The sequence below is a fragment of the Kwoniella mangroviensis genome (assembly GCF_000507465.2).
Source record: "Kwoniella mangroviensis CBS 8507 chromosome 1 map unlocalized Ctg01, whole genome shotgun sequence".
NCBI lineage: Eukaryota > Fungi > Basidiomycota > Tremellomycetes > Tremellales > Cryptococcaceae > Kwoniella > Kwoniella mangrovensis.
In genome coordinates this window covers 12,372,965-12,395,703 of record NW_027062533.1, presented here as the reverse complement: position 1 = coordinate 12,395,703, position 22,739 = coordinate 12,372,965, and the positions used below count along the sequence as shown (strand labels likewise).

At 45.1% G+C, this 22,739-nt stretch overlaps 7 protein-coding genes across 7 annotated transcripts; 5 read left to right on the top strand and 2 right to left on the bottom strand.

Moving 5' to 3' along the window:
• Positions 1-463: 463 nt before the first annotated feature.
• On the top strand, positions 464-2,746 carry I203_104691 (uncharacterized protein; the record flags this gene model as incomplete). The annotated part of the gene is made up of 5 exons (XM_019143721.1): positions 464-634; positions 720-846; positions 912-1,001; positions 1,080-1,886; positions 1,953-2,746. The coding sequence occupies 5 exons, from the start codon at positions 464-466 to the stop codon at positions 2,744-2,746; spliced, it is 1,989 nt and encodes a 662-aa protein (XP_019006770.1).
• Positions 2,747-3,354: 608 nt separating this feature from the next.
• On the top strand, positions 3,355-5,361 carry I203_104690 (uncharacterized protein; the record flags this gene model as incomplete). Its single annotated transcript, XM_065517589.1, has 9 exons — positions 3,355-3,488; positions 3,594-3,681; positions 3,772-3,861; positions 3,971-4,055; positions 4,136-4,233; positions 4,332-4,523; positions 4,600-4,804; positions 4,859-5,167; positions 5,261-5,361. 9 exons carry the CDS (start codon positions 3,355-3,357, stop codon positions 5,359-5,361), a joined length of 1,302 nt encoding a protein of 433 aa, XP_065374407.1.
• A 517-nt stretch (positions 5,362-5,878) lies between these two features.
• On the top strand, positions 5,879-6,961 carry I203_104689 (uncharacterized protein; the record flags this gene model as incomplete). Its single annotated transcript, XM_019143723.1, has 4 exons — positions 5,879-6,120; positions 6,212-6,398; positions 6,516-6,694; positions 6,781-6,961. 4 exons carry the CDS (start codon positions 5,879-5,881, stop codon positions 6,959-6,961), a joined length of 789 nt encoding a protein of 262 aa, XP_019006772.1.
• Positions 6,962-8,173: 1,212 nt separating this feature from the next.
• On the bottom strand, positions 8,174-10,794 carry I203_104688 (uncharacterized protein; the record flags this gene model as incomplete). Its single annotated transcript, XM_065517588.1, has 4 exons — positions 8,174-8,713; positions 8,781-10,116; positions 10,272-10,534; positions 10,753-10,794. 4 exons carry the CDS (start codon positions 10,792-10,794, stop codon positions 8,174-8,176), a joined length of 2,181 nt encoding a protein of 726 aa, XP_065374406.1.
• Positions 10,795-12,840: 2,046 nt separating this feature from the next.
• Positions 12,841-16,013, top strand: I203_104687 (uncharacterized protein; the record flags this gene model as incomplete). Its single annotated transcript, XM_065517587.1, has 15 exons — positions 12,841-13,338; positions 13,445-13,574; positions 13,637-13,666; positions 13,741-13,843; positions 13,908-13,955; positions 14,022-14,435; positions 14,518-14,684; positions 14,789-14,903; positions 14,967-15,127; positions 15,204-15,294; positions 15,378-15,464; positions 15,546-15,590; positions 15,652-15,721; positions 15,802-15,876; positions 15,960-16,013. 15 exons carry the CDS (start codon positions 12,841-12,843, stop codon positions 16,011-16,013), a joined length of 2,088 nt encoding a protein of 695 aa, XP_065374405.1.
• A 161-nt stretch (positions 16,014-16,174) lies between these two features.
• Positions 16,175-18,158, bottom strand: I203_104686 (uncharacterized protein; the record flags this gene model as incomplete). Its single annotated transcript, XM_019143726.1, has 6 exons — positions 16,175-16,606; positions 16,711-17,316; positions 17,376-17,486; positions 17,550-17,635; positions 17,692-18,088; positions 18,153-18,158. The coding sequence occupies 6 exons, from the start codon at positions 18,156-18,158 to the stop codon at positions 16,175-16,177; spliced, it is 1,638 nt and encodes a 545-aa protein (XP_019006775.1).
• Positions 18,159-18,489: 331 nt separating this feature from the next.
• On the top strand, positions 18,490-22,351 carry I203_104685 (uncharacterized protein; the record flags this gene model as incomplete). Its single annotated transcript, XM_019143727.2, has 4 exons — positions 18,490-18,525; positions 18,598-18,801; positions 18,877-19,319; positions 19,387-22,351. The coding sequence occupies 4 exons, from the start codon at positions 18,490-18,492 to the stop codon at positions 22,349-22,351; spliced, it is 3,648 nt and encodes a 1,215-aa protein (XP_019006776.2).
• Between the last annotated feature and the right edge of the window lie 388 nt (positions 22,352-22,739).

Genomic DNA, 22,739 nt, shown 5'->3' with positions numbered 1-22,739 from the left:
ACATTGCCCCTCATAACATACTATTCTGCGGCATAAACTAATTCGCTAACCAATACGCTGTTGCCATTCTATCGTTTCCACTCCACTTGTTCACTTCATATCATATCAACTGGTCTCCCGGCGTACAACAAACCCCTTTCAACGCGCACCGCACGATACAAAACTTCCTTTGATACTGTTTTATTCACGTCCAACCTCAAAAACATCCTTTGATCTCTTACTCCCCATCACACTCCCACCCGTCCAGCAGTCCGACAACACCCTACATCCTACGCCCCATCCTATACTATCCTATCCGTTTCATCTCTTTTCCTTTTCCTTTTCCTTTTCTCTTTCTTTCCTATTTTCTATAAAGTAAAATAAACTATTTCTTATTGATCCATCTCAACGAAGAAGAAGGCAATAAGAAACATCATCTCTCCTACGATCGTCAAGATCAAGATTCAAGATCAACTACAACAACATGTCATCCATAAACCTTTTTACGCTACTTTCCCTCTTACCCCTCCTCGTACTCGGTTCAGCATGGAGAGATCCAGCTGCTCCTCCATTAGATGGTAGGAAACGAGCTGCCGCGGCCGCGACCCCACTGGATTTTGAGAGTGTCGGTGATACTGGTGTCAGTGCGCAAATGGTAAGTCCTTCCGCACCGCTCCGCTTGATATCAAAGCTGTGTAGCCGCTGACTCTTTTCGCCACTCCGCTATCTGATGTCAACAGGTATTCTTGGGTAACAACAAGAAGATTTACGTATTGGACAAGACTGAGAATAACCCCGTCGAGATTAACGGAGAGTATGGGACTCACCCTGCTTGGGCTACCGAATATGATATCGAGACCAATGAATGTGAGTGGATGATTCAGTCATACGATATGGACCTGGGGGAAACTGACTGACCTTGCCGTGTCCAGATCGAACGATGGACGTCTTCTCGAATACCTTCTGTGCGGGTGGTGGTGTGCTGGGTAATGGTACTTGGGTGGTATTCGGTGGTAACCAACGTAAGTCCCTGTATGGATAGATCCAGCGAAGATCGTTTCATTGGATTGGATAGCTGACATACTCCTCCGTTCGTTTAGCTGTAACCACTGGAGGTGTCGCTTCTACTGCTGCCGAAGCGTACTCAGATACTGACGGTGGCACCGCCATCCGAATGCTTAACCCCTGTACCGACGAATCATGTGAATATATACAGGGAACAACCTCTTATTCGGTTTCTGATGATAACACTGGTGGATGGCTTCAGATGACCGGAAGACGGTGGTACCCCATGGTAGAAGCTTTACCGGATGGATCGTTGATCATCATCGGTGGTGATAAGAATGGTGGATATGTCAACACCCAAGCTCAGGACAACCCAACATACGAATTCTTCCCACCTCGTGCCGACGATCCCGTAGACTTACAGTTCCTTGCCGATACTCTCCCCATCAACCTCTACGCTTTGACATGGTTGATGCCCTCTGGTAAACTCTTCATGCAGGCTAACCGAAAGACCATTCTCTACGATTACAACACCAAGGAAACCACCAACCTCCCCGACATGCCTTACGCTGCTCGTGTCTACCCTGCTTCTGCAGCTACCGCTATGCTCCCCTTGATCCCCGACAACGACTACGCCGCTACGATCCTATTCTGCGGTGGTTCTAACACGACCCAGTGGGGTAACGACGGTACAGCTGGTTACAATGTTACCGCTGTTCCCGCCGACAACACCTGTGTGAGAATCACACCAGAAGGTAGTGCCAAGTACGAGGATGACGATTACATGTTCGAAGGTAGAAGTATGGGTCAATTTGTCATTCTTCCAGATGGAACTTTCTGGATGGGTAATGGTGTGGGTATGGGAACTGCCGGTTATGGTGATGATGGATACTCTGTTGGACGTGAGTCATAATTGCCCAATTTAAATAATGGTTCAAGCTGACACACATGTCTATGTCTGTCTATAGAATCGTACGGTCAAGCTCCAATCTACATGCCCGCTATTTACAACTCTTCCGCACCTTCTGGATCACGATGGAACCGAACCGGTTTGACCGCCTCTGCCAACGAAAGAATGTACCACTCCACGGCCATCCTCTTACCTGACGGGTCCATCTTCATCGCTGGTTCCAACCCTAACAAAGATTTCACCACTACTCAATGGCGATCTCGAACCGACTCTGAGAAGTGGTACCCATGGTACTACAACGAAGAACGACCCGTCTACGAAGGTCTCCCCCAAAACCTTACTTACGGTGGATCGTCATTCAACATCACCTTGAACAGTACCGACGAAGCTACCGCTCAGAATACCAAGATTGTCGTTATTCGAGGTGGATTCAATACGCATGCTATCGGTTTCGGTCAGCGATATCTCCAACTCAACTCGAGTTACTCGGTAGATATGAATACAGGTAAGACGACACACATCGTCTCTCAGATGCCTGGAACCAACGGACCCAACTTGTTCCAACCTGGACCAGCGATGTTCTTCGTCGTTGTCAACGGTGTACCATCCCAAGGTGAATTCATCATGGTCGGATCGGGTAAATTAGAAACTCAAACTACACAAGCGAATGAGGATCTACCAACATCGACCATAATAGCTCTTACTACGCCTTCGTCGACAGAAAGTGCGGACAGTTCGTCAGCATCGACCAATCAGGGTGCTACCACCACTTCATCATCGACTCATGCTGTTGTGATTGGTTTGACTAGTACCTTGATAGCGGGTCTGATATCCTGCTTGTCATTCTTATAATCAGAATGACCATGAACATATATAGATTGATTGGCTCGATAATCAAAAAAGCATTCCTCACTAGCATACATGACGATTTCATCATTTGAAACTTCTTTTTCAACAGCCGTTTTAAATGGACATTTCTTCATCCTTATGTCTCCTTTGGACAGTTTCTTAGCATATAGTTTTCATTTTCATTCTGTAGATAATAGTTCATTTTAATATAAATAGCATTTTTGAAGATTCACGATGGGACTTTACTTTTTAGAGGTTACTTATTTGATCCAATTCATCTATTCATTCCTTGATCATTGAAAGACGGACAATTCTGTTTGATCGAGAGTCATCAACAGAGAGTACTATGATGATGATAATGAAAATGATTATGCATCTCAGTGCATGTGTATGTAGAGTATATGGGTGAAATGGCAGCTGAATTGGCTGAGTGGTATGCCACTGAGAGTGACTGTAAGCTGTGCTGTCTGTTTCGGTCGTGCGTCATTGCCACTTCACTCGAACCCATAACGTAACATACCTCGACTGGCTGATCAACATCATCAACAATCACTTCACTAGACATCACCTCATATTGTACTCATAGATCCATATAATTCACAGCAGACAAGATGGGTGCATCAACGACCCTCTCAAGCGATGATAAAGCAAAAGTGAAAAAAGCCATCCCATCTTCAAGCTCGACCAACAAAATCGTTACTGCTACTGTAGCCAGGGTATATCAGTGTAAATCTGGTAGTCAATCGTGAGTCGATTCCTACTCCGTAAATTATCAACTCATCAGGTCCCATGATCACATCTTTTGCGTTGATGTGATGTCGAGCTAACGCACGGGCGATGTGGGCTGTAGATGGTCATACGCTGGAGCAGAAGGAGCATTGGTTTTTTGTGCTGATAAGGCGAAAGGTGGATTATGGTTTAGAGTAGTTGATTTATCTGTAAGCATACACTCACCGTCCCCGCTACCATCTGAATCGATATGAAGCGGTACATCGGATGAAGCTGATGGCAAGATGGGATGAAAATAGTCATACCGTGGTGTCATCTGGGAACATGAATTACCAAATGAGATAGAGTATAATCAGGAGAAACCTTTCTTTCATTCTTGGCAAGGTGATGTGAGTTGTGTTGGATCATACATGTATCAATGCGAGATACTGGTGCTACACCTAATGATACTCGAGATATATACTATTCATACTGATTCATTCGATGAATTGACCGCAGAACTCCCATTTCGCATTTGTCTTTGCGTCCGAACAGGAAGCCCATGATTTCTATAAGAAGGTAGCCAATAGGTCGAAATATGCTAGTGAGTCGTATCAGCCACTGAAGATCTAGGTGGTTGCCCGATAACTATTTTGCTGATTGTATTTGAAATGTCTTGTCTAGCTAAAGTGAAAGAAGATAAGAAAGAGAAAGCTAGTACGTCGACACCGACCAAGAAGAAGAAAGGAGGAAAGATCGATAAATCACTCATCTCTGGACCTGTAAGTGTTTCTTTGGCTTGGGGTTGTATCTGATCTGTCAATAAAAATAAAAACCTCAAAGCATTCTTGTTGCTGATATTGCGATATCGATGACTTAGTCGGCTGGATCATTCAAACATGTTGCTCATATGGGATTCGATAGTGAGAAAGGGTTTTCGTCATCTGGTGTGGATCCATCATGGCAGATCCTCCTTGAACAACTTAGTATGAAAGGGATTTCAGCAAAGGATATTCAACAGAACGAGAAATTCATCAAGGATTTCGTACAGCAACAAGGCGGTATAGAGAAGGTAAGCGACATTTGGGCTCGATTTTTGTTTGCATAGTCAAAATCATAAGTTGATGGATGATTGATACCTCAATCAGGCCACTGCACCTAAGAAACCCCCTCCACCACCTGCCCCAACCTCACGTCGAAAACCCGCTCCTCCACCACCTACCTCTCGTTCTGCTCGACCATCTTCCGTGGCTGTACCTACATCCGCACCTCCCCCTCCCCCTCCACCAGGTCGAACATCCCTTCCACCCTCTGCTCCTCCCCCTCCACCACCACCCATTGCACCTCCTCGGAGTAGCGTCGCAGCACCTCCCCCTCCAACTCCCCCACCTGCACCACCACGAGCAGGTGGATCAGCACCCCCTCCCCCTCCTCCACCACCACCGCCAGCAGGAGGTCGAGGTGCACCTCCCCCACCTCCCCCTCCTCCTTCAGGCGGTCGAGCACCCTCAGCACCACCTGTACCTTCCGCAGGGGGAGATACGGGTCGTTCGGCCCTACTTGCGTCGATCCAAGGAAAGGGAGTACACAACCTCAAGAGAGTTGATCCTACCGAACAGCGCGTGTCACCCTTGGCTGGTGGGGCTGTTGCTGTCGGCGCTGGGGCGGTCGTAGGTGCCGGAGCTGCTGCGGCAGTAGCTTCTACTACTGAAGATGGTGAGTTACGTGCATTCTGATAGACGTGAACGTGGGGGGTGATGGGAATTGAACATGGGAATGCTGATGTGTATGTGTTCGATGTTGTTTCAGCCCCTGATCTAGCGTCGAGTTTGGCAGCTGCGTTATCCAAGAGAAAGGCGGATATAGGAAGTGATGATGAGGATGATAGTGATGATGATGAATGGGATTAGGTTGCAATGTGGACTGGTGTAGAATCTGGTTCTGTAGGTATGTAAATGTATTTAATAGGCTTCTACATACGTGTTGATCGGTCAGTTCGTTACTTTCTAACACGAACGCGCGATTTGTTATGTCCAATATCAAAGGTCAAAGAAAGATCACTGACCTGACTAATCACTGATCATTCCCCTGATGATGAAAGGCTGAACGGCGACTGAGAACTCTCAGTGGGAACCTTTCATAGCTATTGATCAGCTTATTATAATGTTCCTTTCTCCCGCTTACTTTTGATTTTAGCCAAGGGGAGTATAAACAAAGGACCTTTGACCTTGAATGACATGACTTGCTTGACCAGTTGACGCAGATAACATACTGATATCAACATGATCTTATAAAAGACTTTCGTGTCCTTCTTTTTTTTTTTCGAAAATAGATACAAACGACTAATAACCTCTACTTACGTTTGAAATAATAGAAAGCCCAAAAGATCCAAGAGAAAATCACCATTCTGAACCTAATTGTTCCAACATGTTATCAATCTTCTTATCAGCTTTACCCACCTCCCTAGCTCTATTATGGACATCTTACGGTCCACCTTCATCTAACGGGTATACGGGAGTGGGAATTGAGAACCTGGTGGAATATTCAAGTATTTTACCCCTATCGTTGGATGAGAATGGTATGAAGATCAGAATCAACATGGATGGTAGCTGTTGGGCTGGTACGAGGAAAGTAGGATGTGAGGAAGGTCTGGTAGGCAAGATGGTTAGGTGAGTGAATTTGTCGAAATCATGGATAGATGGATCCCTTCTCATTTTGATCAATGGACTGATCAAATTGATCTATTATTTGGCGATATAGCAATACCATCCCTTTTCTCCTATCTTATCAGATCTATTACTCCCTCGTCACTTATACTCTCCTATTGGGTATATTCTACCATTATACAACTACTAAACGATGGATGAACAATTCAGAATTAAAAGTGTTGAGGAGATTTACGTTGGTGGTGTTGGTCATTAAAGACTTCATTGGTGTATTTGGTGTCGTAAGTTTGCAGCTTTACCGTTTATTCATTTATTGATTTTACTCGTGTCTGTATCCATTTCATCATCAATGATAGGTTCATCAATTGATAATTGACGATGATGATTACGCTGTATAGATCTTCTCATCACTTTCTCTCTTACTTCTACCTCTTATCGATCCTTCAGTCGATCACATCATAGATGTCAAATTAGGTTGGGCAAGTATCATCAGTATTTTCGCTGTATTTGGTTCGACCCTCTTAACGGCGGGTTATGATAATTGGTCGAAAGATTTATGGACCAATCAGGCTGAAAAGTGAGTAACACTATTCATTTAGAACACTGTGATCGCGCGCATTGTAATACCGGAGGAAGAGCTAACGTTAATTGGTTATATTGTAGTGGTATTTTCTTGAGTGATGAGATTATCGATGATATTGAACACTCATCTGTTGAAATTGAGAAAGGTCAGAATGAAAGACCACTGTCTTCGGGAAATGAAGAGAGAAACGGGAATGGAGTTGGAGCTATTCGAGATGATCAGGCAGACGGATCGATTCAAAGATTGTTTGATCATATCTAAGTACAGCAGATCAAGATCAAGGTCAATGAACCAGTTTTCCTTCTTATACCGTATCCTTTCATACATGCCCATGTATCCAAGTATCATTAATAAGATTGTATAGACCAGCTTAAGTATCCATATGTAACTCAATTCATCACTTGTCATCTTCAAGATACCTCAATCGTGATCTTATCAAAGTACACTGCGCGCTTACTTCCCAATTTCTCGGTAAGAGAGATCAATGGGATTCTCAGTTCATCATTTCTCTTCGGTTCGAACATACAGTACACTGGTCTACCCTTTGTTACACTCAATACTCTACCATGAACGTTCTCATCGAATTGGCAATGCAATAAGTGACCAGAACAAGTCTCTTTGCTTTGATTTTTAGTTTTTTGAATCACGCTATCTCAGATTAAATCTCATCATCATATCTTTCTCAAATACGAATACGATTATGGAGTAGAAAAATCAATATGACAACCTGACAGAACCGTGACCAGAGATCAGAGACCAGAAACCGGAAGAAACACGTAACGTAATGTAGAGTAAAAATATCATCTATGAGAGTCAAAACAGAAGAGAAAACGGAAAGAGGAAGAGACATCGGAGTTCTATGAGGTAAAGAGGGAGATTTTACGTCGAATGTGATTGATATATTGTAGCTTGAAAATATAGGAAAAGAGATGGTAGTTATCGATTATATATCCTGTTGATCCAACCAGATACTAGGGAGGGAAAAGCGAAATAAGGATAGGATTTTGTTTGATTCGGACTCGAAGGAAGATGAAGATCGATCATTCAAAAATTGAGGTCGATTTTGATTCGGTATTTCAACATTGTTTAATTCGATATCGATTTCTTTATTAGGGTTTCGCGATTGGGATTGACAACAATGAACACGTTTCTTGATATTTCTATTTCTATGTTTCAGATTTAACAACATAAATTATCTTTTCTCCTACAACGACTTGACCTCCCCGCACAACCTTGAGATATTGCTTGTGTCATTTTACATTACATCCTGTTCCCTCTGGATTCATTGGTTTCCCGAAGGATTGATGATCACCTCCTAAATTCGATGTCGGGCGATCCCAGATGATATCATCGATGATTTGTTGATTCACTATTCCCCCAGACAACTGCATTTCACTTCACTATCTTGACCCGTGGATTATTGCACTGGGCCATCTTCTCCCAATCCAACTGTCCCAGTCGATATCTCTTAAACTAGATCCTCCCCATTCCAACCATTCCTTTCACCGAGGGTCCCAAGCCCAAAACGTCTTTCAACTGTACGGGGCCCTTGTCTTTCTCGTTCTCTTTACCTTTCTCCTCGATTGACGTTTCCTGTTGTTGTCTTATCCGTTCTACTTCGGATTGATGGAAATTCTGAGCCATCTCCAACTCCCCTTGCACCACTACTCCTTCAAGCCAAGGGTGATTGACCAATTCGGCTGCGGTAGCTCTCGAGTCGGGGTAATAGTGTAACATCGGCATGAGGAATGATGACAATAATTCCGCATCGGCATGTTCCATCAGATATTTCTCTTTCAACACCGAGATCATAGGCCAGAACCTCAGTCTACTTATATGTCTTAGTTCACCTCGTCGATTGAACATCTCATGAGAGTATTTGCCAGATAGAGCTAACGATCTTGGCATTTCACCGAGCAGTTCCATGATTTGGGCAACGTGGTCGTCATCTTTATCGTATTTCACACCTGGTTGAGGATCGAATAGATAATCACCAGTCAACAACTCGAAGAACTGTAAAATGTGATTACTGGTTAGCATTGGACTGAGCGTGGAGAACAAGCTGAGAAGTATGACCTACCAAACACGCAGCACTCCATATATCCACGCTCTGATTCCACCTCGTACCCAAGATGATTTCCGGACACCTATACTGTCTCGTTTGAATATCGTTCGTAAAGTGGTGATCGACCCAACATGCATTACCCAAATCGGCAATCTTGACCGTTATCCTCTCGAGGCTTACCGGATCATATGGGAACGGAGGAGGAAGGTGGTTCGGATCGCCTGCCACCGGTGCATCCCTACTAGGGTCATCAGGATCATGGTGCGCTTCCTGGTCTTGTAGATTGTTGACATGAGAAGTAGCGGGAGAGGTAGTGAATCCGGTAGTCGAGGAAGATTGTCCGAGGGGCGGGTTGTCGCTGGTGGGTGGTTTGCTTTGGTGATTTGGTGGAGAGAGTGATTCGGTAGACATGACAGAAGTGGATATTTTCGCCTCATCATTTCGACCTGAATCTGGTGTTGTGGCTGGAGTTGAGATTATCGTTTGACTAGGGGTAGCAGTGCCAGATGGATTGGTAGAGGATGAAGGTGGTGCGTTGGTAGGTTGAAGTGATGGTGAAGGAGGAGCGGCGCTCATCTGTTGAGATAACAATGAAGGTCCTGTCGATGCTGGTGGGGCGGGCGCCTTTGTTTTTTCCCATGACAATCCTGACTCGCCCAATTTAACGTTTTCCATACCATTTCCTAAAGCATCAGTCGTTGTTGCCCTTTTCACTAGCGAAGCTCCAGCCACACTGTTTGATGTAGGGAAAGCATCTACACCGGAGATTTTACTCATCCCAAATCCATATTTATCTAACATCGGACTACTTGAATAACTTGAACTTGGCGATGGCAGTGGTTGAGATCCAACGATGAATAGCCCATCTTTCCGAGGTGTTTGGTTACCCAATCGACCTTGAGAGGGAGGGACACCGACTAATTTTGTTGGTACTGCTGCTGGACACGATGCCAGTTCAGCTTGCACGACGGACTCAACATCTTCTATACAGATCAAAACGTTCTCAGGTTTCAGATCCGTATGGATGATTCGACATTCCGTGTGGAGGTAATCTAAACCGAGTAGAACTTGCTTTGCAATTTGCTTGACGATATGTTGAGGTACACCGCGATGTTGATACCTTTTGATCAATCCTAGCAAGTTCTCTCCCAACACTTCGAACACCATACAGACGTGACTACCATTTGGTCCGGTATGCCTGAAATTGTCCACTAGCCCTACGACGTGACATCGTCCTGCATGCGTCTGAGACGAGTTGACGACACGTTGAAGTAGTTGGATCTCATCGAGAGCGGTTTCAGTGTAATGTCCATCGGATTTGACCACTTTGAGCGCGACATGCCGCTTGGTGCTAAGATGGATGGAACACATGAATTAGTGCTAGACCTCATCCGCTGATATCGGGAAGATCCTAGTGCGGACGAGGGTGTGTGGAAGGAGAAATGGTATAGTAGATAGGTCGGTTCGCCGAAAATTTGTGAGTGAAAAGAGAAAATGGACACATACTTGCTATCCCTAGCTAACCATACAGTCGAAAAATGACCCCAACCTAATTTCCTCACTATCATGTAACGTCCGTTGTTGAATTCGTCTCCTATGTTGACAGGGTGGTATCCACCTGGTCTGTAGTCTTCTAGATCTTCCTCATCTTCTGTGAGGACGGATGTCGCTTGGGAAGCTTGGGATGCGGAGAGGGAGTTGCCAGCAGAGGCGGAAGTGGAAGGTTGTGGAGCAGGTGAAGGAACGGCGAGAGGTGTGGGAGCGGCACGCTGCAATGTTCGAATGATATTAGTATATATAGCCCGTGCTGATAGCATGTCATGTGGGAAGAGAGATCAGATGCTATCACACGACCTCGACGATGATGTGGGGGAGGAAACATCGCATTCCCACGAGTCAAGATAAGGCTCGCGTGACGAGTCAATGACTTCCCCTCGCCTCCATCTTGTTCCCGACGATAGGTCATATGCATCTCGTATAGACTCACTGATTCTCCCGATGAGCCTGCAGCAGATGCAGGATGGGGCATGTTGATTGCGTTATTTGGTTCTGATGACAATCAATGGTATGTTTAATGTTTGATGTCTGATCAATCAGGGTTGAAGAGCTTTGGACCAGTCGGGAACCCGATCCAACTTTGACTTGTTTCGTTCACTCGTGATCCCAGATGGATCACACTACACTATACGTATGGGTGTTCGATGAGTCGTTCTGAGATGTTCTGGGCCTGGTGCTGGATGTGAATGGATGAATGATGATGAAATGAGATGTGCAAGCAGAGTAATGTATATGAGGATGGTGTGTATGTGGTTTGTCAACAATATGTTACAGTAATTGAGAGAGTGATTCATTGGAGTACGAGTGGTTGCTAGCTTGCAGTTTGACCCTGAGCAAGGGATGGATCAACCAAACCAGAGTTAATCCATTCCTAATTTCTAATGGATCATTACAAACCAACTGATCAGTTTAACCGCAATTGGTAATCTTCCCTAATCCCTCCTTCCTAAGTGGCCATCACACACATTACAAATATTCACCATTTACCTGGGCATCGGATCCTTCGTCGTCTGTGCGTGCCGACGAGACGAGGAATGGCCAGACGAACAAACGATACATGCAGTTAATCATACTCAGGTTATGAACGGGTTAAGCGTACACCCTGATGATACGTGAAAGTAAGCTGGACTGAAGATCTACATCTCACCCTGCCTTGCATCTAAACGAGAGGTCGACGCCCGTCTATCACATGGAATGTACGAAGACTGCTTCCCAGAGATAAGAAAAACGAGGGTGTTCAGGGACAGAGCGGCTCTGATCGTCTTCCCTGATACGGGATGGAAGACTTGATTCTCATTCGTCAATCTTCAAGTGGCCCTTCTTCCTCGGCCAGTAGCCAAGTGGAGGTCAGGTCTTTTAATCCAGCTATTCGTAAACCTGAGGAACCTCCGGCGCTTTGACGGCCGTCAACATTGGATGCTTCCCCTGGTACGAATTGGAGCCGTTCAGCGCATTTGCTCCTTCAGCGACCTCTGATCAGAGCATTTTCGATTGGAATCAGCACTAAAACTTTTGATGATCTCACCACGCATCAGTGGTCAGTTTTCAAGTTACGTTTACCAACGTAAAAAGCAGAACTCAAGCTAAATCCACCACCACCACTACCATCGTCGGCCGTTTCATAACCGTACGGCAGAAGCCTAAGAGGAGTTCTATCGGTGCTTGTCGGTTTAAAGGCGCGGTGTCGGGATTCCGCTCGTTATTATCAAATCCTCAGGGTTCTATCGAAGGAACATTACGTTCCTTCAAGTGGAGGGCGGAAAAACCCTTGACCTGATCTGACCTGGGTGTTACCTTAGTCCTGGACAGTTCACTTGACCAACCGTTTCGTACTTTTTTCAGCATTCACCATGAGTTGCAAGAAAGACGAGCGGCAACAAATCTGTATACCCTGTCAATCATGAGAACGTGAGAAAGGGGTGAATCACCTTCTGTTGACGTTGACTGTCAGAGTGACTGATTAGAATAACCAACGGGGTATCGCGTAACTCATGTGAAGGAATGGTCTTCGTCATGGTGGATCACTATCAACTAACTATTCTAAATATCAACGTGCGACATCAAAGTGCAGCAGCCAAACAGGGATTATTTACTATGATTATATTGCTCACGGACGATAGATGCGCAAAGGGGTTGGATCAGACCAAAAGATGTTGATCTTGCCCTGCTTTGACACTGAAACTTGGTATCATCTTCAAAGCAAGATGGGACCTTCCTTTGTGGTTATCAACCCTCTAAAACCCACAAAGGATGGTGAGCTATCTGTTTTGCCGTGTCAAGTGCAGTACTTGTAGGTGGGTGTTTCATAGCCTTGCTCAGAATATAATTCCAAGCTATGGATATTACAAATGCATTCGACTCTGATCAGTTGGCTACTAAAACTTCTACTGAGTTCGAAGCGACTGGTGTCAAAAAACGTTTGATTACAGAAAACAGATCAAGTATAACTCAATAATTCGAACTGATCTGTAACGAAGAACCACAATAAGTCCAATTCACAAATACCCAGACTGTCAACATGGGTAGCGAATATGTCGATGATCATTATTTCATCGACAAACGTGGTCGATCACCTTCCCAGCGAATGTGGGATAAGACCTCGACACTTGGGAAGATAATATATCTCATCTATGTCATACCCCTATTCGCTATTCTCATTTCTGTGGCTTTATTGTTAAGTCCATTTTACTTGTTTATCAGAAAGACCAGACCTTTATTACCTTCCACATCTTTACCTGATCCATCGACTAAGTACATTGACAAGACGACGGGAAAGAAGAGGTATTCGAAATATGAATGGTTTGGAGAGGATAAAGAATTTCCACTATATACTTTATTCGTTCCACTGGGCAAAGGTCCGGGATTACATAGAAGGACATGGGAGATGTTCAATTATTTCATAGAGAGCTATAAGATGGTGTTAAAGCAGGGTCTGCAAGCTGGTGGATGTTTGACGGCTATTATCGTGGGATATATGCAAGTTAGAATGATGATACATGATTTGAATGATCCGACAGTGAGTTGAGCTTCCAACATTGTATCTTTATTCCTCTATGCATGGTGCATGGTGCATAGAGAAGAGAGTATTTAATCATTCTTCATTGGGGATTTCAATCTCCCAGGTAGTCGACTACAGTCAGGAAATGCCTTTGATCAACTACGATCCAGCGGAGAGACTCCGTACGGACTCAGAATGCGCATATGGTGTAGGAACGGGTATAGCAAGTTGGGCAAATGGTAAAGAACCTCTGGGTAAGTCTCCCACGCCAAGCAGGATGAGGATATATCGCTAACATTGAAAGAAACGAGGACAGCTTGGTATACCTTATATCACATCTTCATATGTGAGTACCTGGACGTCGAAGAGACACCAGACGATATATGAGGAAGGGCTGATGATGGGGTTTCGCCAATTCAGTGATTTTGTGTATTTGCCTCTTTGGTGATGAGTTGCTTAATGTGCGTTTTGGATGTTTCGCCCCGCAGTGGTTTAGAGCAGGAAATGGATATACAATCATGTTGTGAGTTACCAAAAAAAATTGAGATGTTTGGAGCACTTTGCTGATGGGAGTGTATATCGTGTAGCTTGGCCGCTGCCACTTTAAGTATCAGTCCAAATTGGGACTATCCAGAGTGAGTCGGGCACAGCACGTATATGAAGTATTGAGGATTGCTGAATGAATCATGGTTCGTTTGTAGAACCGTTCAATTCAGATATCTGATCCTGGTGATAATATTCATTTTCGGTCTCTACAACGTCCTCCGTACACTTATTACCTCTATTGGATGTTCTACCTCAGGATATAAACATCTAGATTACCGTGTAGGTCGTAAACCCTTAAGATTCTGGACGGATAGTGAATGGCAAGATGAATATTATCGAATGAATTTTATTCAACCTGGTAAACATGAGAGATATTTTTGGACCGAACATCTTCAAGCTAAAATTGGTGATTGGGATTTTCCCTTGGAAAGGAGATCAAGAGAAGATATAAAGGCGCAGATTGCTCATCAGAAGAAGATGGATCCGAAGTATGATGATGGAAGGATACAGAAGGTTTGGCAGAAGAGTGGGGAGGATTTGGAGAATCAAAGAGGAAGACTCAGTAGAGTGTGAGTAAACTATGGTCTATCGACTTGCCTTCTCCAAACAGAACCGCGTGCGGCGAGTTGATTGTTGCTGTGGCACCCTTAGAGTTATACATGGCGGACCTAAAAAAATGCACGATAATTTCAAGAGAGAATTAGAAGAGATGAAGAGAATACATGTGCCTCCCAACGATCCTGATAATCCACCTGATGAAGAGATGGAAAAAGAAATTATCAAAGCTTTAGATAAGGATAAAGGTTACTTCGGTATCGGTAAGCCACTTTCCATATCTTCAATCTAGGTTGAATGTTTGGAGAAAGATTGACTGTTAACTTTTCAACTGATGCCTGGATGCCTGGATGCCTTTTAAATTTAGCAAATTGGAAACCCCGTACAAAATCATTTGGCTGGTGGTGGTTCGACGTCCGAAGAGGATATTATATGATTTGCGCCTTTGGGTTGTTCTTCTTGAGGATTGGTATATGCTGTTTGTAAGTTCAAAGCCTAAATCATTGAGATCCTTGGTTGAGAGAAGGTATTTTGGGAACTTGCAGTGATCTAGCAGCGGGTACTTTCTATCAATATCTTGAGGAATACAATCAAGCTTCAAACCAATGGAAGATCAATGGTGGACCTTCGAACGATACTTGTCAATATTACAAGGGTAGCTCGGTACCAATCTTTATACTCCCCGGAGGGAATGCTTATTCAGGAGGTGAGTCGATACGATCATTCGAGTTTATCTGTGTCTCGGTGACTAACCTGGGATGATCGGGCGGAATATGATGTAGTGATTGCGATGTATATCTGGGTAGGGGTATGGAATACCTTCCTTCTAGGAATGTGTTTGGCTATTTTCATGGTGGCTATCTCCAATAATATGTAAGTGGAGTTTGACACTTACACTTACATGACAGATTCGATTCATATGTTGACCATTCCATTTGCATTCTGTGTGGTGTCAGGTGGTGGGGTATGCACATAGGTTTCTTACCTATTACGCTTATCGGTCCAAGGATGACTTCGATGAGTTTAGGTATTACATTGGGATTGTAGGTTTCCGTTGCCATACGTTCCTCTTGCGGTACCCTAGCGAGAAGAACGCCTGACGATCTATCCCTGTTGTACATCAGTGTGGCTTTGGCAACTCTCCAACAAGGTTTTTACTTCCACCACGAGTGAGTTCGCGCTATGGCCTGGTCCGGTGCAGAATCGCTTACTCCCTATCATGTATTGTAGCGCCGGTATCATATTCACCAAGATTGTATGCTATGCTTCGATCGCAGGAGCGGCACTTTCCATATACCCTGTGAGTTGACTTCGTATTCAAGTACAAGGGAGCACAAGAAATAACGTAGGATCCGTCATACAACGATAATTCGATTATAGAATGAACCTCTAAGACCTAATTTTACGAGGGATCCATTCTGGCCATGGATATCAAGGTTCGCTTTTAGACGTATGGTGAGTGTTTCAAAATGATCGTAGTCATTTTTCAAATTTCCTGCTTAATAACATTCTGTATTCTGTCGGAATCCCGTTTGCAGGATCGCAAGAAATGGCATTACGAGAATAAGGATATGCAAGATATGGGTCAGTAGATATGCACATAGAGTAAATATGTATATCAACCGGCAGTACAGTATATTGTATGCTTGATTGGATAAGCTCAATGTCAGTGATGCAAACAAGTTGATAATATACATACATACACTTATTTCTCTCCTATCAACATCTACTCGAGATCGACCTACTCGCTTGATCATATCGGAGCAGGATTCACTTTATTCTGCAAACCCAACAGTCCACAGAATGCCTCGGTCTGTGGATTGGTATACCACTGATTTGCTCCTAGGTTTCCATCGGGCCCAGGGGGGAGTTGACTCTGTGATGGAGCTGTAGGCCAAAACTTCTGTACTCTCTCAACTTCTATCGGACCTTTTGTCCATACCAGATCAACAGTCCCATCATCATTCACATTGTCGGAAGGAACCAACAGCCCTTCTTCTTCTATACGCTGACGTTCGTCCGACACGAGTTGCTTTAGTATTTCCGAGGAGGGTAAAGGTGTCTGGTTGATGGTTGTAGATAAGTATGGATGGAATGCTCGGGATATGGCTAGCCATTCGGGATCGAATGTTAGACGAGGTGGATGATCGGGCGTGGATGGGGAAGGAGTAGGAATTTCGAAGAACTAACAACAAAATCAGGTTAGCAGTTTGTTCTACCAGTTTCCAGTTTGACGCATATGAGGTATAGTAGGGATTCCCGGATGGATGATATGACAGTATCGCTCACCTGTATAAAATCTTTGCCAGGTCCACATTTATCTAAAGCCAAAAATTTCGTTCTTCTCCCTTGTTCTTCTGCTTTCTCCGGTTTCACTTCTTCTACCGATTCGACAGCTTCTTCAACTTTATCAATTGGCGCACCGATAATTTCCGTTATACCGTCTTGTATACCTTCTTCTGTAGCTTTCTCAAGTATATCTACACTTTCATCTATTTTGAGATCTTTCGCACTTATTGATGATTCCGTTGTTATTGCTGGAGGTTCAGCTGCAGTTGTCGTATTGGCAGCAAGTGTATCATCAAATTCATCGTCTTCGATCGTGATTTCATCCGGATTGCCTGATGCGGTACCATTATGATTCGTCGGTGGTAAGTCGGATTCATCTTCGAACTCTATAGCAATCTCATCTGGGTTCTGTTCTGGATGCACTTCGCCATTTGACGGTATAGACGGTAATGATTCTTCCAGCTTGTTTATCTGCTCAGTGGTCGACGAAGAGTGGTCATATAATGCTGCGAACTTCACGTGGAGATGGGCAGAGAACCAGTAAGATGGTTGAATATGGTTCAAAAGGGTGAAAAGGGGTGGTGAACCGAGGGTATTCTTGTTGATCTGATTACAATAACACGGTCAGGACTGGTCCAAATGAATATGACTTGCGAAGAGCTCACCTCATCTCTGAAAAATGGTTTTCGCCGTAGTAAAGCTCCGGTGTCACCATGTCTGGCTATTGATATTGGCCAATCGTGAGACAAGAATATAGAATCGTCAGAATATGACAGCTATAGCAAAACATTATCATAAGTGGGTAAGTCATCTAAAAGAACCAGCGATTATAGATTTACCTGCATGAGCTTAATCACATCGTATTCCCTTATATGATATACACTTCTCAATGTCGAGTTGTTGTATGGTACTTTTTCAAAATGACCTACGAAGATGATTGAAATCAATGTCAAATTTCATGATGGCGGTGGTAATGCTTACCTTTCCTATAATCGTGATCCTTGTAAATCCCACTAGCACCGACTATCCTCAGACCATCTACGTACACACTCCCCCCAGCACCCATATAGTAGATATTTTCAGCCAACCATCCCCCATGATATAGCTCCCACATGTAGTTCGAAGCTTCATGATTCCCTCCTATCACTATCGTCAAGACTGGTGCCTTTCTCAATCCAGAATAATATTCATGGAACGTCCCCAAAGAATGATATTTCGCTGGAACAGCCAAAGAAGCGAAATCGTTCGTCGATCTCAATGCCTGAAAATCACCACATAGCAAGAGTAGATCGATAGGCTTCGAAGTATGCAAGGTATATTGTTGGACGGTATCGTATATCGCTGTTAGGCTGCCGTGCGAACACCCTTGGACCGCGATCTGAACAAAGACGATTCAATAATCTACTGAAGCTCTTCGATCTCAGCTACCCAGTACGACTCACCCTCATCCTGTCTTGTCTCCTGCGAAGTTGCGCGTATATCGCGCTGAGTAGACTGATAGACGTCTAGTTTTACTGCTGGGTGTCGAGACCGAGTGCTTTTGAAGATCCGAAACATCTTCGAGACACGAGTTACTCACGTGGCCAAACCATCAGCCAAATCTGAATCCGTCCCTCTTTGAGATTTCCAGTGTCAACAAACCCACGAGACGCGATTGACTTTGGCCTCTCGATGCACCCTCCTCCTCTACAATTCGCATATACATGGATCATCCTTGCGTTCTGGTCATCGGCAAGTGTCAAAAACATAGCAGGAGCACGAGGAACTGATAGCAGTACGATGGCACCCGCACTCGCAGCGGATGCGAAAACACCTGTAAGCCTTGACTTTGATTCGTCATGTTTACCTGGATTGAGATTGCTGACTGATCGAGATCACCTGGTCTAGTGTCCCACGCCTCAACATCTGAGAGATGAGCTTGATACCCTTGCATGGGCATTGGAGCCTGAGGAGAAAGAAGATACGTGGGAGAAATTCGAAAGAGCTATAATAAGATTTTCGGCGGTTACACGAGGAGGGGGATATAAACATACCGAATTATTTGTAGAGGGTGTAGGAAGGAGTGGAATTGGAAAGAAGTTGGTCAAATGTGTGAGTACCCGTGTAAACTGTATGTATGCTTTCGTAAGATGTGAGCTGTGTCAGCTGATCGTGAGATCCTTTTAGATGCTATCTGACAGAGGTCGATTATCCGGCGTATCAACCGACTTGTTACAGACGTTTGCACCGAGATTATCATCGAATTTCAAGCCCCTCGTCAACCTCTACGTAGAGCCTGTGATTGAACTTCTAGGACGACCGAATAAAGTGTTTCTGAAACGGGCTGAGAAATGTCTATTAACGATCATAACACACTGTCAAATCATTACGATCCTACCTGAGCTACGGAAGGGATTGAATGATAATGCCGCGACTTGCAGGCGAGGGAGTGCCATCGGAGTGGAAAAAGCGGTGAAAGAATGGCCGGTGGAGATCTGGACCGAGAGGTATCTAGGACTTTTAGAGGAAAGTGTAAAGAAGATGGCGACGGACAAAGATCCAGAAGTTAGACAGACGGGTAGAAGAGTTTGGGCGATCTTCATGGAATTCTGGCCGGAAAGGATCGAAGAGTAAGTGGAAATAACCCAGTGCAGGTCAGGAACCAGCTTATCTGACAGTTTGTTATGTCCTTACTAGCTTCTCCGCACCTTTGACACCCACTGTTCGTCGATACCTCGAGATACCTGCAGCCAATGGAGCAGGACCATCGAAACCCAAGTCAAAGCCTATACCTCGTGTTGCTCACCCACCCTCCCAACCGATATCAGCCACTTCATCGGAATCCTCTCATGCTTCAGCAAATGCCGCTACCTCCGCAGCTCACCGGCCACAGCATCACCGAGTGAATGCTCTGGCTTCTCGCCCTATGAGACCTATTTCCCATCAAGCTCCGCCACCTCCCGCGATGGAAGCTGGACCGTCTCGAAGGCGATCGCCAAGGAAAGAACCCGAACCATTACCCTTCACGCAAGAAGCAGAAATGATGGAAGAACTACCTATATCACATCCCACTTCATCACGATCGACTTCCAGCTCAAATCGTCATCATCATGATCTGTTTGTGCCACCTGTACCAGCGAAACACGTTCGTTCGGCATCACATACCATCCTACCGACTGCTTCCTCAGCAACGTTCCCAATCGCTGACGAAGGTAAATACAACCCTCTATCCAAACCCTCTCGACCGGCATTGCATACATCGCACACCGCACCTCCTGGAATACTTGATGGACCTCAACCACCTCGACGTTTCGCTCCTCCGGCAAGGATCATGCGAGTCATACCTTCGGAGGAAGAAGTGGGCGAGGAATTCAGTGTTCATCCGTTTACTACACCTAGCGGAGCCACTGTCCTTAGTAGACCACAAAGGAATGCGAATGCGGGATTGAGCAGGAGGGGAGTGGCATTAGGTCAAGCTCATCGACGTGTCGTCACTGCTCCTACCACCGTTGCAGAAGACAGTTACTTCACGAAAACACCAGGAAGAGCCATGGGCGGGCTAGGAAGGAAAAGACCTGCGGAGGATGATCAAGATGCGAATTCACCTATCAAAGGCGATCATGCGAACGAACAGATACCTCAAGCGTTCGCCTCTCCCCTCCCTGCTCAAGTGGTCTCGATGGACTCACCTTTAATGCCTATACTGATTAGATCAACATCGGGCGATGTGAAAGCGAATGAGAATGAGAGTGATATCATAGATATGAAGGAGGATGTATATCCAGCTTCGCCGCTCAAACAAGCGAATGCAGGCGAGGAGAAGAGGACGGTGGAGGTCGCTAGCAAGATTGAGTTACCTGATTCTCCTGTCAAGGCGAGCGTTGAGCTGGAAACGGAAACGGAGGAGATACTGAAGGAAGCGAAAGTCGATAGACCGTTATCATCAGTCGCAGATGTCCAACAAATAGACGAGGAGGAAGTGGAGAAGGAAAAAGTTGAGGAAACCGAAATACGAGAGGAGGAGAAGGACCAGATACATGAAGAAGAGGGGGACACAGGAGAGGATGCCACTCAGATGGAGAGCTCAGTGGACACTGCTGCAATGATTGCAAAAGAAATACCAGCCGAAGGCAAGGTAGGAGATGTGCCTGAGATCGTTCATGAATCTCAAGCTTCGACTTCGGATGTACCTGTACGAAATGCACCGGTTCTAGCAAAGACAGAATCGAGGAAACCCGCGGCCCCTGCCATATCATCCTCGCTGGAAACAACCAAACCAGCGCCTGGGCCCATCAAGCCCAAAGTCGTCGCTCGTAAACCACCTATTCCATCGGCTCGTACCGCGACTACCCGAGCAGTCAGTGCGCCAGTCGTTCGAAAACCATTCAAGCCTACCAGTCTTACTGCCCCAACGGCTGCCTCAGCCGCTCGCGCTGCCGCTCTGACCAAACCTGCTCAAGCCACGACCGCTGTCTCGAAACCATCGGTGGCGACCTCGACTACAGCAAAGGTGACCGTGGCTTCCGGTCACTCAACTGTCAAATCAACCACGCTGAGTGGATCGACAAGCTCGAAACCATCTACAGCGCCTGTAGCAAGGGCTCGGGTGGTCTCTGCGCAAATAGCGCCAAAGCCAGAACCTAAAGTTTCGAACAAACCTCCTCTTCCAGCGGCAGCTCGAGCACCTACTAGAGTGGTCAGTGCACCCAAGAAACCGACTATCACATCTCATGTAACGCTTCCGCCAGTCAAAAAGGAAAAAGTCGTTCGTAAAGCACCTTTACCATCTTTCAGGCCTACTCGAGGAGGTGCACCTACCACATCGGGAACATCGAGCTTGAAAGCTTCCACGTCATCCATGACATCGGTCAGAGCAAAAGTTAAACCTGATATGATCAAGTTGCCTGATTCGCCGTTCAAACCGAATGACGTACCTCTTCCACCCAGTCCTCATGAGGTGCCTATACCTCATAGTCCGCTTAGTGGAGCTGCAACAGTTCTCAGTTCAGTCAGTAGGAACAATGCGTCCCAACCTTCTCCGTTGAAAGTGGAAATTCGAGCTAGGGTAAAGGCGGACTCGATTGTCTCTTCACCCAAATCACCAATCAGAATGATACCTCCCAAACCACTTTCTCCATTATTGACCACGGTCGAATCGGATGATGTGGAGGTATTACCAGTCCCACCGGTATTTGTCTTGCCTAAATTACAAGACGTAAACAAGGATGAAGTGGAAGGAGAGATGGTAGATCCATTCACTATATCAGCTGCTCCCTCACCTATATCGAAATCATCCACTGATACCAATACTACCACAACCACCAGAGATGTCGAAGAGGTATCGACGGATTCGGAGTCTTCTCCTAAAATAACGTTCAAAGCACTATCAACTCATTCGAATTCTGAGAATCACGATGTGATTGCTTCGCCATCGAGATCAAAACCTGCTTATGGAAGTCGATCGGATGTTTCTACACCATCAAGCAAAGCTGCGGCGTTACTTGCTAAATTGGAAGGATCGGAGAAGGGCATGACTATGGCCATGTCGATCACGCCTGTGTCTGAGAGAAAAGCTTTGAGTACGAAGGATACCAATGCGAATGCGAATGGAAATGGGGCTACTCTCTTCGAAGGGGAGAGTGAATGGGATGTCAGTGCATGAGAGAAGGACGAGGAATGTTGGAAATGATAACAAGATGTTTGGCTTTGACTGAGGATAGGCAGATTTTCGGTCGGTTATCATTGATGTTGGTAGATCGTTTCATCTGGACATTACTGAAGAGTTATATTATTTTGTATATTGGATTATCTAATTATCTTATGCATCGCTAGATTATATCGATCGTTATTCCTTTGAGTAGACGAATCCGCTGTTTCTGATATGCTGCCACTGCGGTGATATCTGATGATCGTCGGCCATCTCCGAGCGGAAAGGACCCATGCGGTGGATACGAGCATTGACGTGATTGAGTTGTTGAGTGGTTGAGATGGGGGTATAAATAACTATCAATTGGGTAGCTCTTCTCATTTCGTTCCTTCATTCATCATTG